Genomic DNA, 12,914 nt, shown 5'->3' on the forward strand with positions numbered 1-12,914 from the left:
CTCACGCGTGGTGCGGATTCAGTTCTTGGGAATCTCTCTGTGGCAGCTAAAGTATTTCCTGCAATCTCATTCGTCCCAGTTGAAAGTATCTCTCTCTTCATTGGAAATGGCTGCAATTTTCCGCTCTCTCCTGAAAACTGTGAGATTGCACTGAAAACTATTTTTCTTTTTATACCGCTTTGATGCTAAAATTACGCAATTTTCCAAACTATTTCTAGACTTTTCCATCCGCAATCCGTCAAAGTATCTCCCAGCGACAAATCTCTACTGGTGAGATCATTTTTCAGTGCTCCCAGGAGGCATTTTTTTATGGCTTAAAAACAAAAATGATTTTCCTTGCAGGAAGTCGCCTCCTTGCGGCTAAAATTCAGCATCCTGCACCGGATTTCAAGGGCACGGCCGTTGTGAATGGGGAATTCAAGGAAATCTCTCTAAATGACTACAAGGGGAAGTACCTGGTGCTCTTCTTCTACCCCCTGGACTTTACCTTTGTCTGCCCCACGGAGATTATTGCCTTCAGCGATAGAATGTCGGAATTCCAGAAGCTAAATACGGAAGTTGTGGGTGTTTCCGTTGATTCGCATTTCAGTCATCTCGCATGGACGAATCTCGACCGGAAGGCTGGTGGTTTGGGGAAGCTCCACTACCCACTGCTGGCGGATCTCACAAAGGACATCTCACGCGACTATGGGGTTCTCCTGGAACAGGCAGGGATCTCCCTAAGGGGACTCTTTATAATTGATCCAAATGGCATTTTGAGGCAAATCACCGTCAATGACCTCCCTGTGGGGCGTTCGGTGGATGAAACACTGAGGCTCATCAAGGCATTCCAGTTTGTTGAGAAGCACGGCGAGGTGTGTCCTGCAAATTGGAATCCCGACACAAATCCTGACACAATCAAACCCACTGTTACCGCATCCAAAGATTATTTCCAGAAGCACGGATAGATTTCATTGTGGAGGCTTATCGCGTTGTGACCCCCAGAGGCTGGTATCAGGTCAAGAAAATAAATTTATTAGACCAGGAAATGGGATTTTTATTGCCGAAAAAAATTCAGTTATGATTTTTTTCTTTGAGTTTGAGCGCCATCTGTTGGAGAAATTCCTCCTGGGGCAAAGAAGAAGAAGAAGTGTCAAATCGTGGTTTACTACAAAAAAAAATTATTTGGATTCCTCGCCATTAATTTTATTATCTTTTATTGCCGATATCTCTGCGCAATTGTTGACTCAATTAGCGTGCTATCGCATTTGGTGAAGTGGCAATTGCACGGTGTTTTGTATTTTGTGCATTTTACAGCTACGAGGGATGCGGGAAGGGTATCGTGGGCGTGGAAAGTGTTGAAGAGCCGCGAGGGAGGTGCTGCCTGTGAATGTTTACATTTTCCTGAGGGGGCTACAACAGCATGGAAGAGCGTCTCCGGACAATTGGGCGCCATCTGTTGAGAGCTTTTAAAAAAATATATCTAGGCGAAAGTCGCGCGAATGTCGCGCGAAAATCAATATATTTTCTTAACACTCGGAGGACTTTACTGGTAATTGGTACCAATTGAAACCTTAAAATCGTCACAGAATAAAATCTATTGGACTTATCTCGATGAATTTAGCATCTATGTGTAGGGAATTTTAATTACTTTAAGATAGCAGAAAGAAAATCTCGAGAAAAGTCTTTTCTTTTGAAGATAATTGAGGTCAAAGTCAGAATCCAACGCGGAGGATCAAATTGGTAATAAGTACCAGTTGATAAAATATGCTCAATAATTAATTATTAATCAGTTTATTGAACAAGAATCGAAAGTTTCACTAATTCTCAATCTCCTTCAAACATTCCTACACCTAATTACTAAATATTTAATTTAGAAAATCGTCACTGAAAAAAATTGCGTAGAATCGATGCAAAATTGCCAATTCAAACGACTTTTTTAGCTACAATTTTACATAATTTATTATTGCACCTAAATCATCACAAACTTTGATTCTTAAAGTAACTTTTTAGTCACTTCCGGCAATAAAATTAGTCCATATATTAATGATTTTCACTCGGGGAAAAGTGAACAAGAGTACTCTATTTGGGAAATATGGGGAAACATAACCTCAAAACCATGGCTAAAATGTATGGGATTTTGACTGGTAGTTATTACCAATTTGATCCTCCGCGTTGGATTCTGACTTTGACCTCAATTATCTTCAAAAGAAAAGACTTTTCTCGAGATTTTCTTTCTGCTATCTTAAAGTAATTAAAATTCCCTACACATAGATGCTAAATTCATCGAGATAAGTCCAATAGATTTTATTCTGTGACGATTTTAAGGTTTCAATTGGTACCAATTACCAGTAAAGTCCTCCGAGTGTTAAGAAAATATATTGATTTTCGCGCGACATTCGCGCGACTTTCGCCTAGATATATTTTTTAAAAGCTCTCAACAGATGGCGCCACAAATTGGGGATGCCGTATTTATTCTGTGTTTACATTGCCATCACGCACACTGGTAGCAGCTAAAATAAAATCTTTTCTGAATTCTCTTCTTTCCACAGAGATTTGAGCAATAATCACATATCAAGCCTGGAGGCGGGGATGTTTGTGAATCTAACACAACTCCGACGCCTCGATTTAACGCACAACTCAATGAGACTGATAGACGAGACAGTATTCGGTGAGATGCCAAAATTGGAAGACTTAAAATTGGCGCAAAACCTCATTGCGCACATCTATCAGGGCTCCTTCGACAGGATGCCCTCGCTGCGATTGTTGGACATATCAATGAATCCCCTTGTTTGCGATTGCAACCTCCTCTGGCTCAATCCATGGAGTGCCAATAATTCCGTAAAGCTGCAGAAGCAGCCAAAGTGCGAGAGTACCGGGACGTTCAAGGGGACCCCCATAAAGAAGCTCAAAATTGGTCAAGATCTTCACTGTGAGAGTCAACTGCAGACGCATCTTGAGCTTCTGCCCGATCACGATCAGATTCTCTTTGAGGGGGATGCTCTCAGTATCCGTTGTCGTGCTCCCAGGGTTGCTGTGGGGGCGAAAATGGACTCAGAGGATCTCCCCCCGGGGGCGCATGTCTTCTGGGGCTGGTCAAATGTAATCCTCGCGCCGAATTCCACGGAAAATATCACCTTTGTGGAGCCAATTCAGCAATTTGCAGCCACAATTCAGATAACGGAGAATCAAATTGCCGACCGGGGGCTACTGAATTCAATCCTGAGGATTCCCAGTGTAGGGAGGAATCACACAGGGATGTGGAATTGCCGACTACGGTCGGAACAGGCTAATTTCTCCCGGAGTATTGCCGTGTGGGTGATTCACAATGAAACTTCGTACTGCCCATCGCAGGAGATGGCTGACAATAAGGGACACTACTCCTGGCCACGTACCATCCGGGGGACACTTGTCAGTGTTCCCTGTGCTGGGGATGGGCCCCCACACGTCCACGCCGTGGGGCGATGCAATGAAACGGGACAATGGGAGAATCTCGATACGTCTGCTTGTCCCTTCATCCGGGAGACAACACGAATCCTCGATCAATTTGCCAAGGTCAATCTGACCATTGTGCGTGTCCTGGAGAGTGCTGAACGCCTCCGGAACTACACAGCCCTTCCGGGGAATGCAACAGTTCAACTGAAATTCCGTGATCCCATCGATGTGAGCTTCATTGCCAAAACAGTGGATAACTACATTGATTTCCTCACAGTGGAAGCTGATCTGGGCCCCATGGTGTTGGACATTGTCTCCCAGTGCATGCAAATCCCAGCTGTTTTGCTGCAAATGGGCCAGCAACGCGATGGGGCGTGCAATAAACTCGTGAGAGCTGCGGAGGCAGCTGCAGAGAATACCCCATCAGTGCTGGCGAAGAAGGACAACCTGGCCATGGAGGAGTTCAAGATACGCCCGCAGAGCTTCTCCGGGAAGACTTGCGTGTGGTTCAAGGCAGCCACGGAGCGGAGGACACTTCAGTGCAATATTGGGAATCAAGCACAGAGTATTGGGTTCTACGATAAGCACATTGATGCCTCAATCCAATTCCCGGCATCACTCTTTGCGCATCTCTCAGCTGCTAGTAGTACATCAACGCAGAAACTCCTTGTCTCGGTATTCCAGAATAGCAACCTTTTCCCGCAGAATCGTTCCCATGGCACGTACAGGATCACTTCGTGCGTGATTGGAGCGAAGGTGACGAGTTCCAGCAATAGGATGCGTGAGAATCTCACAGAGCCCATCTTTATCATCCTCCGGGCGCAGCCATTTCATCATGAATTGAGCGCCCCGAAGCCCGTTTGGTGGGATCCGGAACTCAATGGGGGCCTCGGGGATTGGTCTTCGCAGGGGTGCCTCTTCTCGCACATGCTCCAGGGAATGCTGGTGTTTGCGTGCACAAAACTCGGCTACTACGGATTGATTCAGCACACAAAGTACCTCAATGATTCACCAGATGAGAATTCCGGAGCACGCTTCCGGTACTGTCCGGTTGCGGTGTATGTGGGCAGTTTGGTGCTGTTTATCTGCCTGTGGGTGAACATTAGCACGTACACGGTGTTCGGGAAGACGATACAAATGGCCAGGAAGGCTAAACATGCTCTGGTTAATACGTGGCTGACGCTCTCTCTGCTTCTGCTTGTCTTCAACGTGGGCATCTATCAGACGGACAATAGTCGTATTTGTCAGACTTTTGGCATGTTGACGCAGTACCTGAGCCTGGCTGTCCTGTTCTGGATGTGTGTGTCCGTGAGTAACTTCCTGAAGCGCATGAAGAGGCTGGAGAAGCGTCCGAATGTCCTGCAAGCGGATGATTTGCCAAAGGAGGACATTGGTGGGAGGAAACCCATCCTGGGGATTTACCTTGTGGGCTATGGGATTGCCGTGATCATCTGCGGGATTGGGGGTGCCGTGAATATCCGGGAGTATGCTTCCTACTCGTATTGCTTCATGAAATCCAGTCCAGCTCTCAGTGCGGTCTTTGTGCCAGCAGCCATCGTCATTAGTTTCCTCTGTTTGCTCTTTGTGTGCATCAAATGCAATTTGCGGGATCGTGACATCAATGGGCACATGAGTGAGGGCACCCAGGGCACGGAGAACGTGGATTTGGATCTCCTGGAACCGAATACAGTGACGGGAAATCACTACCAGAGCATCTCCATCAGCACGCCAACGACAAGCACGCAGGATGATCAGGAGCACAGCCACAGTACGCAACTCAATGCATTTGTCATCACGCTCATTCTCTACCTTATCACGTGGCTCTTTGCCGGTCTAACCGTATCCACGCCCTTTGCGGAGCGTATTCAGTACGAGGAGGAAGCCTTCAGTGTCATTTACGCCATCATGGCCACAGTTCTGGGATGCTTCACAGTCTTCTTCTACGGCATTGCACGCAGTGACATCCGGAAGCAGTGGAATGTGATGCGTTGCTCCCGTGTACGCAATCGCTTCACGCAGAACTTCTCCGGAGAACCAAAAGAGCTCAATGGGGGCGTTGTGACCTTCCGGCAAGTTGCAGCAACGGCTGCAGCTCACTCCGTTTCCCGATCAAATAGTCAGAGCTCCAAAAGTCGCCCCAATAGCACAATGCTCAAGGCAGCAGCAGCAGATCTCAATTCGCACACACTGACACGACGCAATGGGAGCCCGAGTGGTGCCAAAGTAGCCAATATGAACCTCGTCCTGCTCCATCGGCAGCAATTTGTCCACAATCCCGTCATTATAAATGAGGAAGTTCACGCAGCGGATGTTTTCTACAATCCCAATCAAAGCAATGTGGCCAGGAAGTTTTTCCGGAAGCAGAAGCGTTTGGCGAAGCAGAATAACATTGAGATACAGAGGAGGGATTTTAGTGGGGATGGTGGCAATAGTGAGGTTGGTACGTCAATGATTACCTTCCCAAAGCCACCAACAACGCGCCCACCCACGGAAATGTCGATGTTTAGCTCCGGGAGTAAAGTTAACAACATTAACATACACGTTGATCGAAGGTTTGAATCATTTTCTCTTCTTTTTTTAGCTTTTCAGGTGTCAAGAAAGTAACAATGTACTGGTAAGCTGACCAAGCTTACGAGACCTGTGTTTCTTTCAGTGTACCAATTTTGTGAGAGAAAAATTTGTCAGGAAAAGTAGGAAAGTCATCCCCCAAGAAATCTTTAAAGCGCCATATCTCGGGAACGGCTGCATAGATTTTCGATTTTGAGCTATCGTTGGAAAGGCTTTAACCTCAACTATAACATATTAAAATACGAGGTAAATTGTCGCTTCGCTCCAATTTACCTCGCCCCGCTTCGCGGGGATTTGTTGCGCTTCGCGCAAATTTTAGAGAGAAAAAATTGTGATGGTTTATAAGTAGATTGAGTTCACTTATAAATCCCGGAGAAAAATTTTGGAAAGAGAAGAAATATCAATTTCATACAACACTTTAGGCGCCAAATTCAAAAATTTGCAAAAACTACATGAAATCTCTATGGGGGCTACCTGAAGGGGGGCTTTGGGGGGAAAATGAATACGGCCATCTGAAACCGCCTGTTATAAGGAGCCTCTGTACCAAATTTCATCGCGATGGGACAAACGGTGTGGATTTGTATAGAAAAGTCGGAACGACGATTACCAACAAACAGGCCTTTCTTTATTATATAGACGAGGTAAATTGTCGCTTCGCTCCAATTTACCTCGCCCCGCTTCGCGGGGATTTGTTGCGCTTCGCGCAAATTTTAATGAGAAAATAAATTTTGATGGTTTAAAGGTAGATTATGACCACTTATCAATCCCGGAAAAAAATTTGCAAAGAGAGGAAATCAATTTCATACAATACTTTAGGCGCCAAATTCAAAAATTTGTAAAAACTGCATGAAATCTCTATGGGGGCTACCTGAAGGGGGGCTTTGGGGGGAAAATGAATACGGCCATCTGAAACCGCCTGTTATAAGGAGCCTCTGTACCAAATTTCATCGCGATCGGACAAACGGTGTGGATTTGTATAGAAAAGTCGGAACGACGATTACCAACAAACAGGCCTTTCTTTATTATATAGATGAAGTAAATCGATAATGGCATTTTCGAAATATTCGAATTCGAAATTTTCGAAAATTTTTATTTTGACTTTAGCGCCTCTTGCGGTTATTTCTCAAAATTGCAATGTTCTAGACATTTGTAGGGTTTCACAAAACCTTTCATTTGCGCTTGAGTTGATCAAAATCGGACTTGTAGAACCCGAGATATGACATGCCAACTTTGAAAGGCTATATCTCGAGAACGGATCCATAGATTTTCTTCATTTTTGGCATGGAGCTAGATAATATGGTCAGCTATAACATATCAAAAAATAAAGCAAATCGATAATGGCGTTTTCGAGATATTCATTGAAAACTCATCGAAAATTTTGTTTTCGATTTTTGGCCCTCTAGCGGTCACTTTTGAAACTTCGGATGTTCTGGAGAGTTGCAGGGTTTGTTGAGAGCTTTCATTTGACCCTGGGTTAATCAATATCGGTCAAGCCGTTTTCGAGTTATGGTCGATTTTCGATGAAAAATTGTAGCGGCCATATTGACTAAACGGCTAGACCAATTTTCGAAAATGAGGTATCGTTGGAAATCTCTTGATGGCCCCTACAACATATAAAAATTTCAGATTTTAAGCTATTACAGGTGCTGAGATATAGCGAAAACAAAACAAACGAAGTTTGAGCCCGATCTGACGACTTTCAATTTTACTCGGTACACAAAAGCTGTGTCTGAAAGAAACACAGCTAAATAGGGGTTTTCTCTCTCATTTTTCAGAGTGGAATGTGGCAAGGAGCAACGACACAACAATCCCAACATCCTCTCGGACAGTTGCAATGAAGAAAGTGACGCAGATCGCCTCGTGGTGGGGGCAGAGAGTCTACGTGCCATTGCAGCACAACGCTCAAAGATTACAAATAGAGATAGTGGCGTTGTGGCGAATATTTACACGAATGTCCAGGAAACGGGGACGCCTCAGCATGAGACGGTGACAATGAGAGCAGAAGAGAGGTACAAGAAATCCCTCAATACGGACGACGATGACGATGATGAGGAGAATATGAGTTCAGACAATGATCCGCACTACGTCAATCAATCCTTCGACGGGCAGTATCCGTTTAAGAGTATCAAAGAGGAGGAGAGATCTCCGGATGTGGATCAGATTGTTACAGCTCATCCACCCACATGCTTAGAACTAAGATCAACAAACGATGCAGAAGGGTTCGTACTGTCGCTCAATAGCCCAATCTTGGCAATGAATACCGTTGGACTGCCAATTGTAACGTCGCCAAGTGAGCAGGAAATCAAGGAAGAGTCCTGTGAGACAGGTTAGTGGATTCAGCTTTAAGAATTTTAAAATTCAGATTGGTTTTGCTCAATTTTGCCTAGAAATTAAATTCTGGGATATTCGGATATCAAATCTAGCATTCCTAGAATTTTCAGGAAATTGTAGATTTGTTAAACTTTCTGGGCAAGGATTCTAAAACTAGAAAGAATTTTCAGATAAGATTTAACCCGGAGTTGAGGAGTTAGGAAGATTCTTTAATTTAACGGATATACAGACTTCAAAATATTGAAAAATATTTTTCAGGATCAGCGGGATCAGCTAGGAATCCCAGAAATAAAACTTTTAGGATGAGTTTTGCCAGATTTTTAACAATTTTTTAAACGAACTTTAATGTGAATTTCTGGCCAGGAATTATAGAAACGATAGGATTACTTCTTCTTGACCCAGAATTTATGGATCAGAAGACCTTTTCTAGGATTTAGAGCTATAAATAAAAATTCTGGGGAGGTTCTAGCAAGGAATTTTCTTCATTGACTTTAGGAATTGAAATTTAAAAGATTTTTTTACAATATTTTAGGTCAATTTCAAGGCTATAGTAAGGTTTTCTATTTTTTTATTACTTTCTAGGCTAAAAAACTAGAAATTTCAGAAATTTATTCTAGAAGATTTACATACATTTTAACACAGCTTACATAAGATCGGGATTTTTTAGGAAATTTTCATTGCATCATTTTGCTTCAAAAATTGATTATTTTCCTGAATTTTCTGGTTAGAAATCTCAAGAAGTAGACAAATTTTCTAGCAAGAAGTAAGAGAAATCCAGGATCATTCGCCAAAAATAATTATTTTGAAAAGGTTTTGACTAAGAACTTCCTTTTCGGCTTGAATTTTTAATTGAAACGAACTTTTTTTTTAAGCTTTCGGTAGTTAGATCTTCTGGTCAAGAATTCGTGAAACCGGAAAGATTTGCAGAAAATCCTGACCAAAAATAAAAATTCTAGGAAGTATCTGGTCAAGAATTCTCTCAATTCTCTAGTTTAAGTGATCCAAAAATTTTCAAGAATCTGATATCCTGAATTTTCTAGATAGAAATCTCAAGAACTTGCGTCAAGAATAGGAATTTTAGAGTGGTTGCTTATTTTCTAGGTCATGTAATTTCTAGATATCTAGACTTTTAGAAGTAAGAGAAATCTAGAATAATTCGCAAAGAATAATGATTTTAAAAAGGTTTTGGCGAAGAATTTTCTTTTTCAACTTAAATTTTGAATTCAAAACAAACTTTTATAAAGCTTCTGATTAGGGACTAAGGCAATAGGATGACTGTAGGTAGGACCTTCTGGTCAAGAATCCGCGAAGCAGGATAGATTTTTAGAAATCTCTGATGAATAAAAATTCTAGGAAAGTCCAGGCTGAGAATTCTTTCAATTATCTAGCTATAGATTAAGTGACCTAGAAATTTTTATGAATTTGATGTCCTGAATTTTCTAGCTCTAAAGACCTCAAGAACTAGTCAAGTTTTCTGTCATCAATATTTTAGCTGTGTTTCTTTCAGACACAGCTTTTGTGTACCGAGCAAAATCGAAAGTCGTCAGATCGGGCTCAAACTTGGTACGAGCACGAATTAGGGTCCCCACATTCCAAAAAACGTATGCGCCAAAAATAAGTTTTTTTCCGGCCGGCCGTCCGTCCGGCCCTCCGGATTATAAACTTAAATTGCAAGAGAACGGTAATAGATAGAGACTTGCGGTAAACGGCAAAGTTTAAATATCGACCTGAAGAAATCCGATTATGAGGTCAAATCCAACCCCCCACCCCCGCGTCCGCCATTTTGAATAACCTCAAAATTTTGTTTTCGCTATATCTCAGCCCCTGTAATAGCTAAAAATCTGAAATTTTTATATGTTGTAGGGGCCATCAAGAGCTTTCCAACGATACCTCATCTTTGAAAATCGGTCAAGCCGTTTAGTCAATATGGCCGCCACAATTTTTCATCGAAAATCGACCATAACTCGAAAACGGCTTGACCGATTTTGATCAACCCGGGCTCAAATGAAAGATCTCAACAAACCCTACAACTCTCTAGAACATTGCAAGTTTCAAAAATGACCGCTAGGGGGCCAAAAATCAAAAACAAAATTTTCGATGAGTTTTCGATGAATATCTCGAAAACGACGACATAAATTTTTTTCATTTTTTGATATGTTGTAGCTGACCATATTATCTAGCTTCATGCCAAAAATGAAGAAAATCTATGGATCCGTTCTCGAGATATAGCCTTCCAAAGTTGGCATGTCATATCTCGGGTTCTACAAGTCCGATCTTGATCAACTCAAAGGCAAATGAAAGGTTTCGAGAAACCCTACAAATGTCTAGAACATTGCAACTTCGAGAAATGACCGCAAGAGGCGCTAAAGTCAAAAACAAAGTTTTCGAAAATTTCGAACTCGAATTTTTCGAAAATGGCGACATAATTTTTTTCATTTTTCGATATGTTATAGCTGACTTCAAGACCTTTCAAACAAAAAAAAATTATGAAAATCTATGGATCCGTTCTCCAGATATGGCCTTCTAAAGATTTCTTACTTAGAGTATGACTTTTCAACTTTTCCCGACTTTGCGCGTATTTAAATTAATTCGCGTTCTAGTTTGCTCTCACAAAATTGGTACACTGAAAGAAACACAGCTCTCGTAAGCTTGGTCAGCTTACCAGTACATTGTAAAATTAAACTTGTTATGTTTTCTTAGCCAAGAAATTAGATTCTTAACCAGCTCTTAATTTCTATAAGACTTCTGACTAGAATATTGTCTTCTAGCCCTGATTTAGGGTCAGATATCATAAAGAACTTTTAGTCTGAAGTCCCTACCTAGAAAATCAACTTTCTCGTTTTACTAACTTTCTTTTGTCAAGGATTTCTCATCTTAATCTTTAAAAAAAACTTTTTCTTGCAGTGGATGCAGAAGGCTGCCCTTCAGCTCTGGATCTGCGTTCGGAGGAAGTTCTGCTGCGACAGATGCAGTCAAAATCAATGGAGGACATGAGTAGATCATTCACAGCGCGGGAAACAAGAGCTCGTTCAATCTCCTTCAATAACGTCGCCCTCCTGCCGGATATGTTGCTGTCGCCGATGAAGACGAGCAGCAGCCCCGTGCTCTTCTCACCCAGTCTGTGTGACATCGATGACTACCACGCGCAGCCTTCGACGTCGTACGACATGGATGCTGGGTTGATCTTCAACCCGCCGCTCTCGGCCATTGCGCGACACTTCACATCCAGCCCAACGAGTGAGAGTGACATCAACTACCAGCATTCGGAGATCAGCATCCGCAGCCATGGGCTGTATGCTCCCCAGCCGCCGGACAATGATCTCACACTGGCCGGCGAAGAGGGGCTCACATTTGCCTATCAAGCGTCGGAAGTGAGTGATGTGGAGGATGAGGATGATGGGCAGGATGTGCACGATTATCTCCTCGGTGAGGATTCACGAGATGAGCGTGAACTCATCGATAGTCAAACGTCAATTGATGAGCTCTATCAGCGCATCAAGAGACGCAGCAATCAGCAACACTTCCTGCGGCAACAGGAAGAGGTCAGCAGTCAGGGTAGCAGTGTTGTCCTGCCCAATGAATAGAAAAGAATAAGAATTCAGTGCAAATCGCTTCGGTGGAATTTTGTGCATTCTGTGGCGAGATTGTTTTTTCTTCTTTGTGCGCCCGTGTGCTTCTGTGAAGTGAATGGGGGCGCGCTCCCAACAAATAAAAAATAAATAAAACAAAGGACTTCCGTGTGTGCTTCAGTGGCAAAAATATGAGGACTAATTGAGATTATTTTTAAGGCATTTAAGCGCATCTTTTGAGAATCTTTTCATACAGACACCCTCATTTATTTTTTAAATTTAATTTATTGCGAGATAATCTTTTTACAAAATATTGTGAGCATTTCTTGCGTGACCTATTGGGGTCAGGTGTTCGTGCAAAATATGCAAAAAAAATCTGTTTTATGGAAAGCATTTTTTCTACAACGAATAAAAATTGTAGTGTTAAAGGAAAATGTGTTTTAATTATTTATTTTACAACTTTTGGGAGCCTTTTATTGGGTTTAATTTTATTCTGAATTTTAGGAAGGAAAAGGGGGAAAATGTTTTTTTTTCAGCAGGAAGACAAGAAGGTCCAGAATCATCAAAAAAACAAGATTATCTGGCTAACAGGAAATTAGATCTAAGAAGGTAATTTTAAAGATGTTAGTTAAAAGAAAACCCTTTTTTAAATTATTTAAAAAATTAAAGTATTAAGATTGCCCAAGAATTCTTCAAAGAAGCTGATTTTTTCCAGATTTTCAGGATTTATCGTGACATTTTAGCGTTTTTTTTTTTTTCAAATCAAAAAAATGCTTTTTTTAAAGCAAAACGTCTGCTATTCATGAATTTCTTTTAAGCTCCTCCGATTCCTGTCGTTTTCCCCGATTTTCCAGCATTTACCACAATTTTAGTAATTTGTCGGTTAAATTTTCCATTTTATTACATCGACAGCTATCGATAATTTTGGAAAAACTATCGGTTCCTCGATATAGTCTTTTCCCACCGATAGTTTCTAATTGCTGTGACTATCGATTTGTAAAACATCGATGGTTTTTGCATCTTTTCTCGTAA

The 12,914-nt window shown here is 42.0% G+C and overlaps 2 protein-coding genes across 2 annotated transcripts; both read left to right on the forward strand.

Moving 5' to 3' along the window:
- The first annotated feature begins 28 nt into the window (after positions 1-28).
- LOC129790375 (peroxiredoxin) lies at positions 29-1,028 on the forward strand. The gene is made up of 3 exons (XM_055827857.1): positions 29-139; positions 219-270; positions 343-1,028. Exons 1-3 carry the CDS (start codon positions 107-109, stop codon positions 945-947), a joined length of 690 nt encoding a protein of 229 aa, XP_055683832.1. The 5' UTR covers positions 29-106; the 3' UTR covers positions 948-1,028.
- Positions 1,029-2,511: 1,483 nt separating this feature from the next.
- Positions 2,512-12,316, forward strand: LOC129790113 (adhesion G protein-coupled receptor A3). The gene is made up of 3 exons (XM_055827369.1): positions 2,512-5,966; positions 7,758-8,308; positions 11,218-12,316. Exons 1-3 carry the CDS (start codon positions 2,572-2,574, stop codon positions 11,895-11,897), a joined length of 4,626 nt encoding a protein of 1,541 aa, XP_055683344.1. The 5' UTR covers positions 2,512-2,571; the 3' UTR covers positions 11,898-12,316.
- Positions 12,317-12,914: the final 598 nt, after the last annotated feature.

This window comes from Lutzomyia longipalpis, chromosome 2, assembly GCF_024334085.1.
Source record: "Lutzomyia longipalpis isolate SR_M1_2022 chromosome 2, ASM2433408v1".
Lineage (NCBI taxonomy): Eukaryota > Metazoa > Arthropoda > Insecta > Diptera > Psychodidae > Lutzomyia > Lutzomyia longipalpis.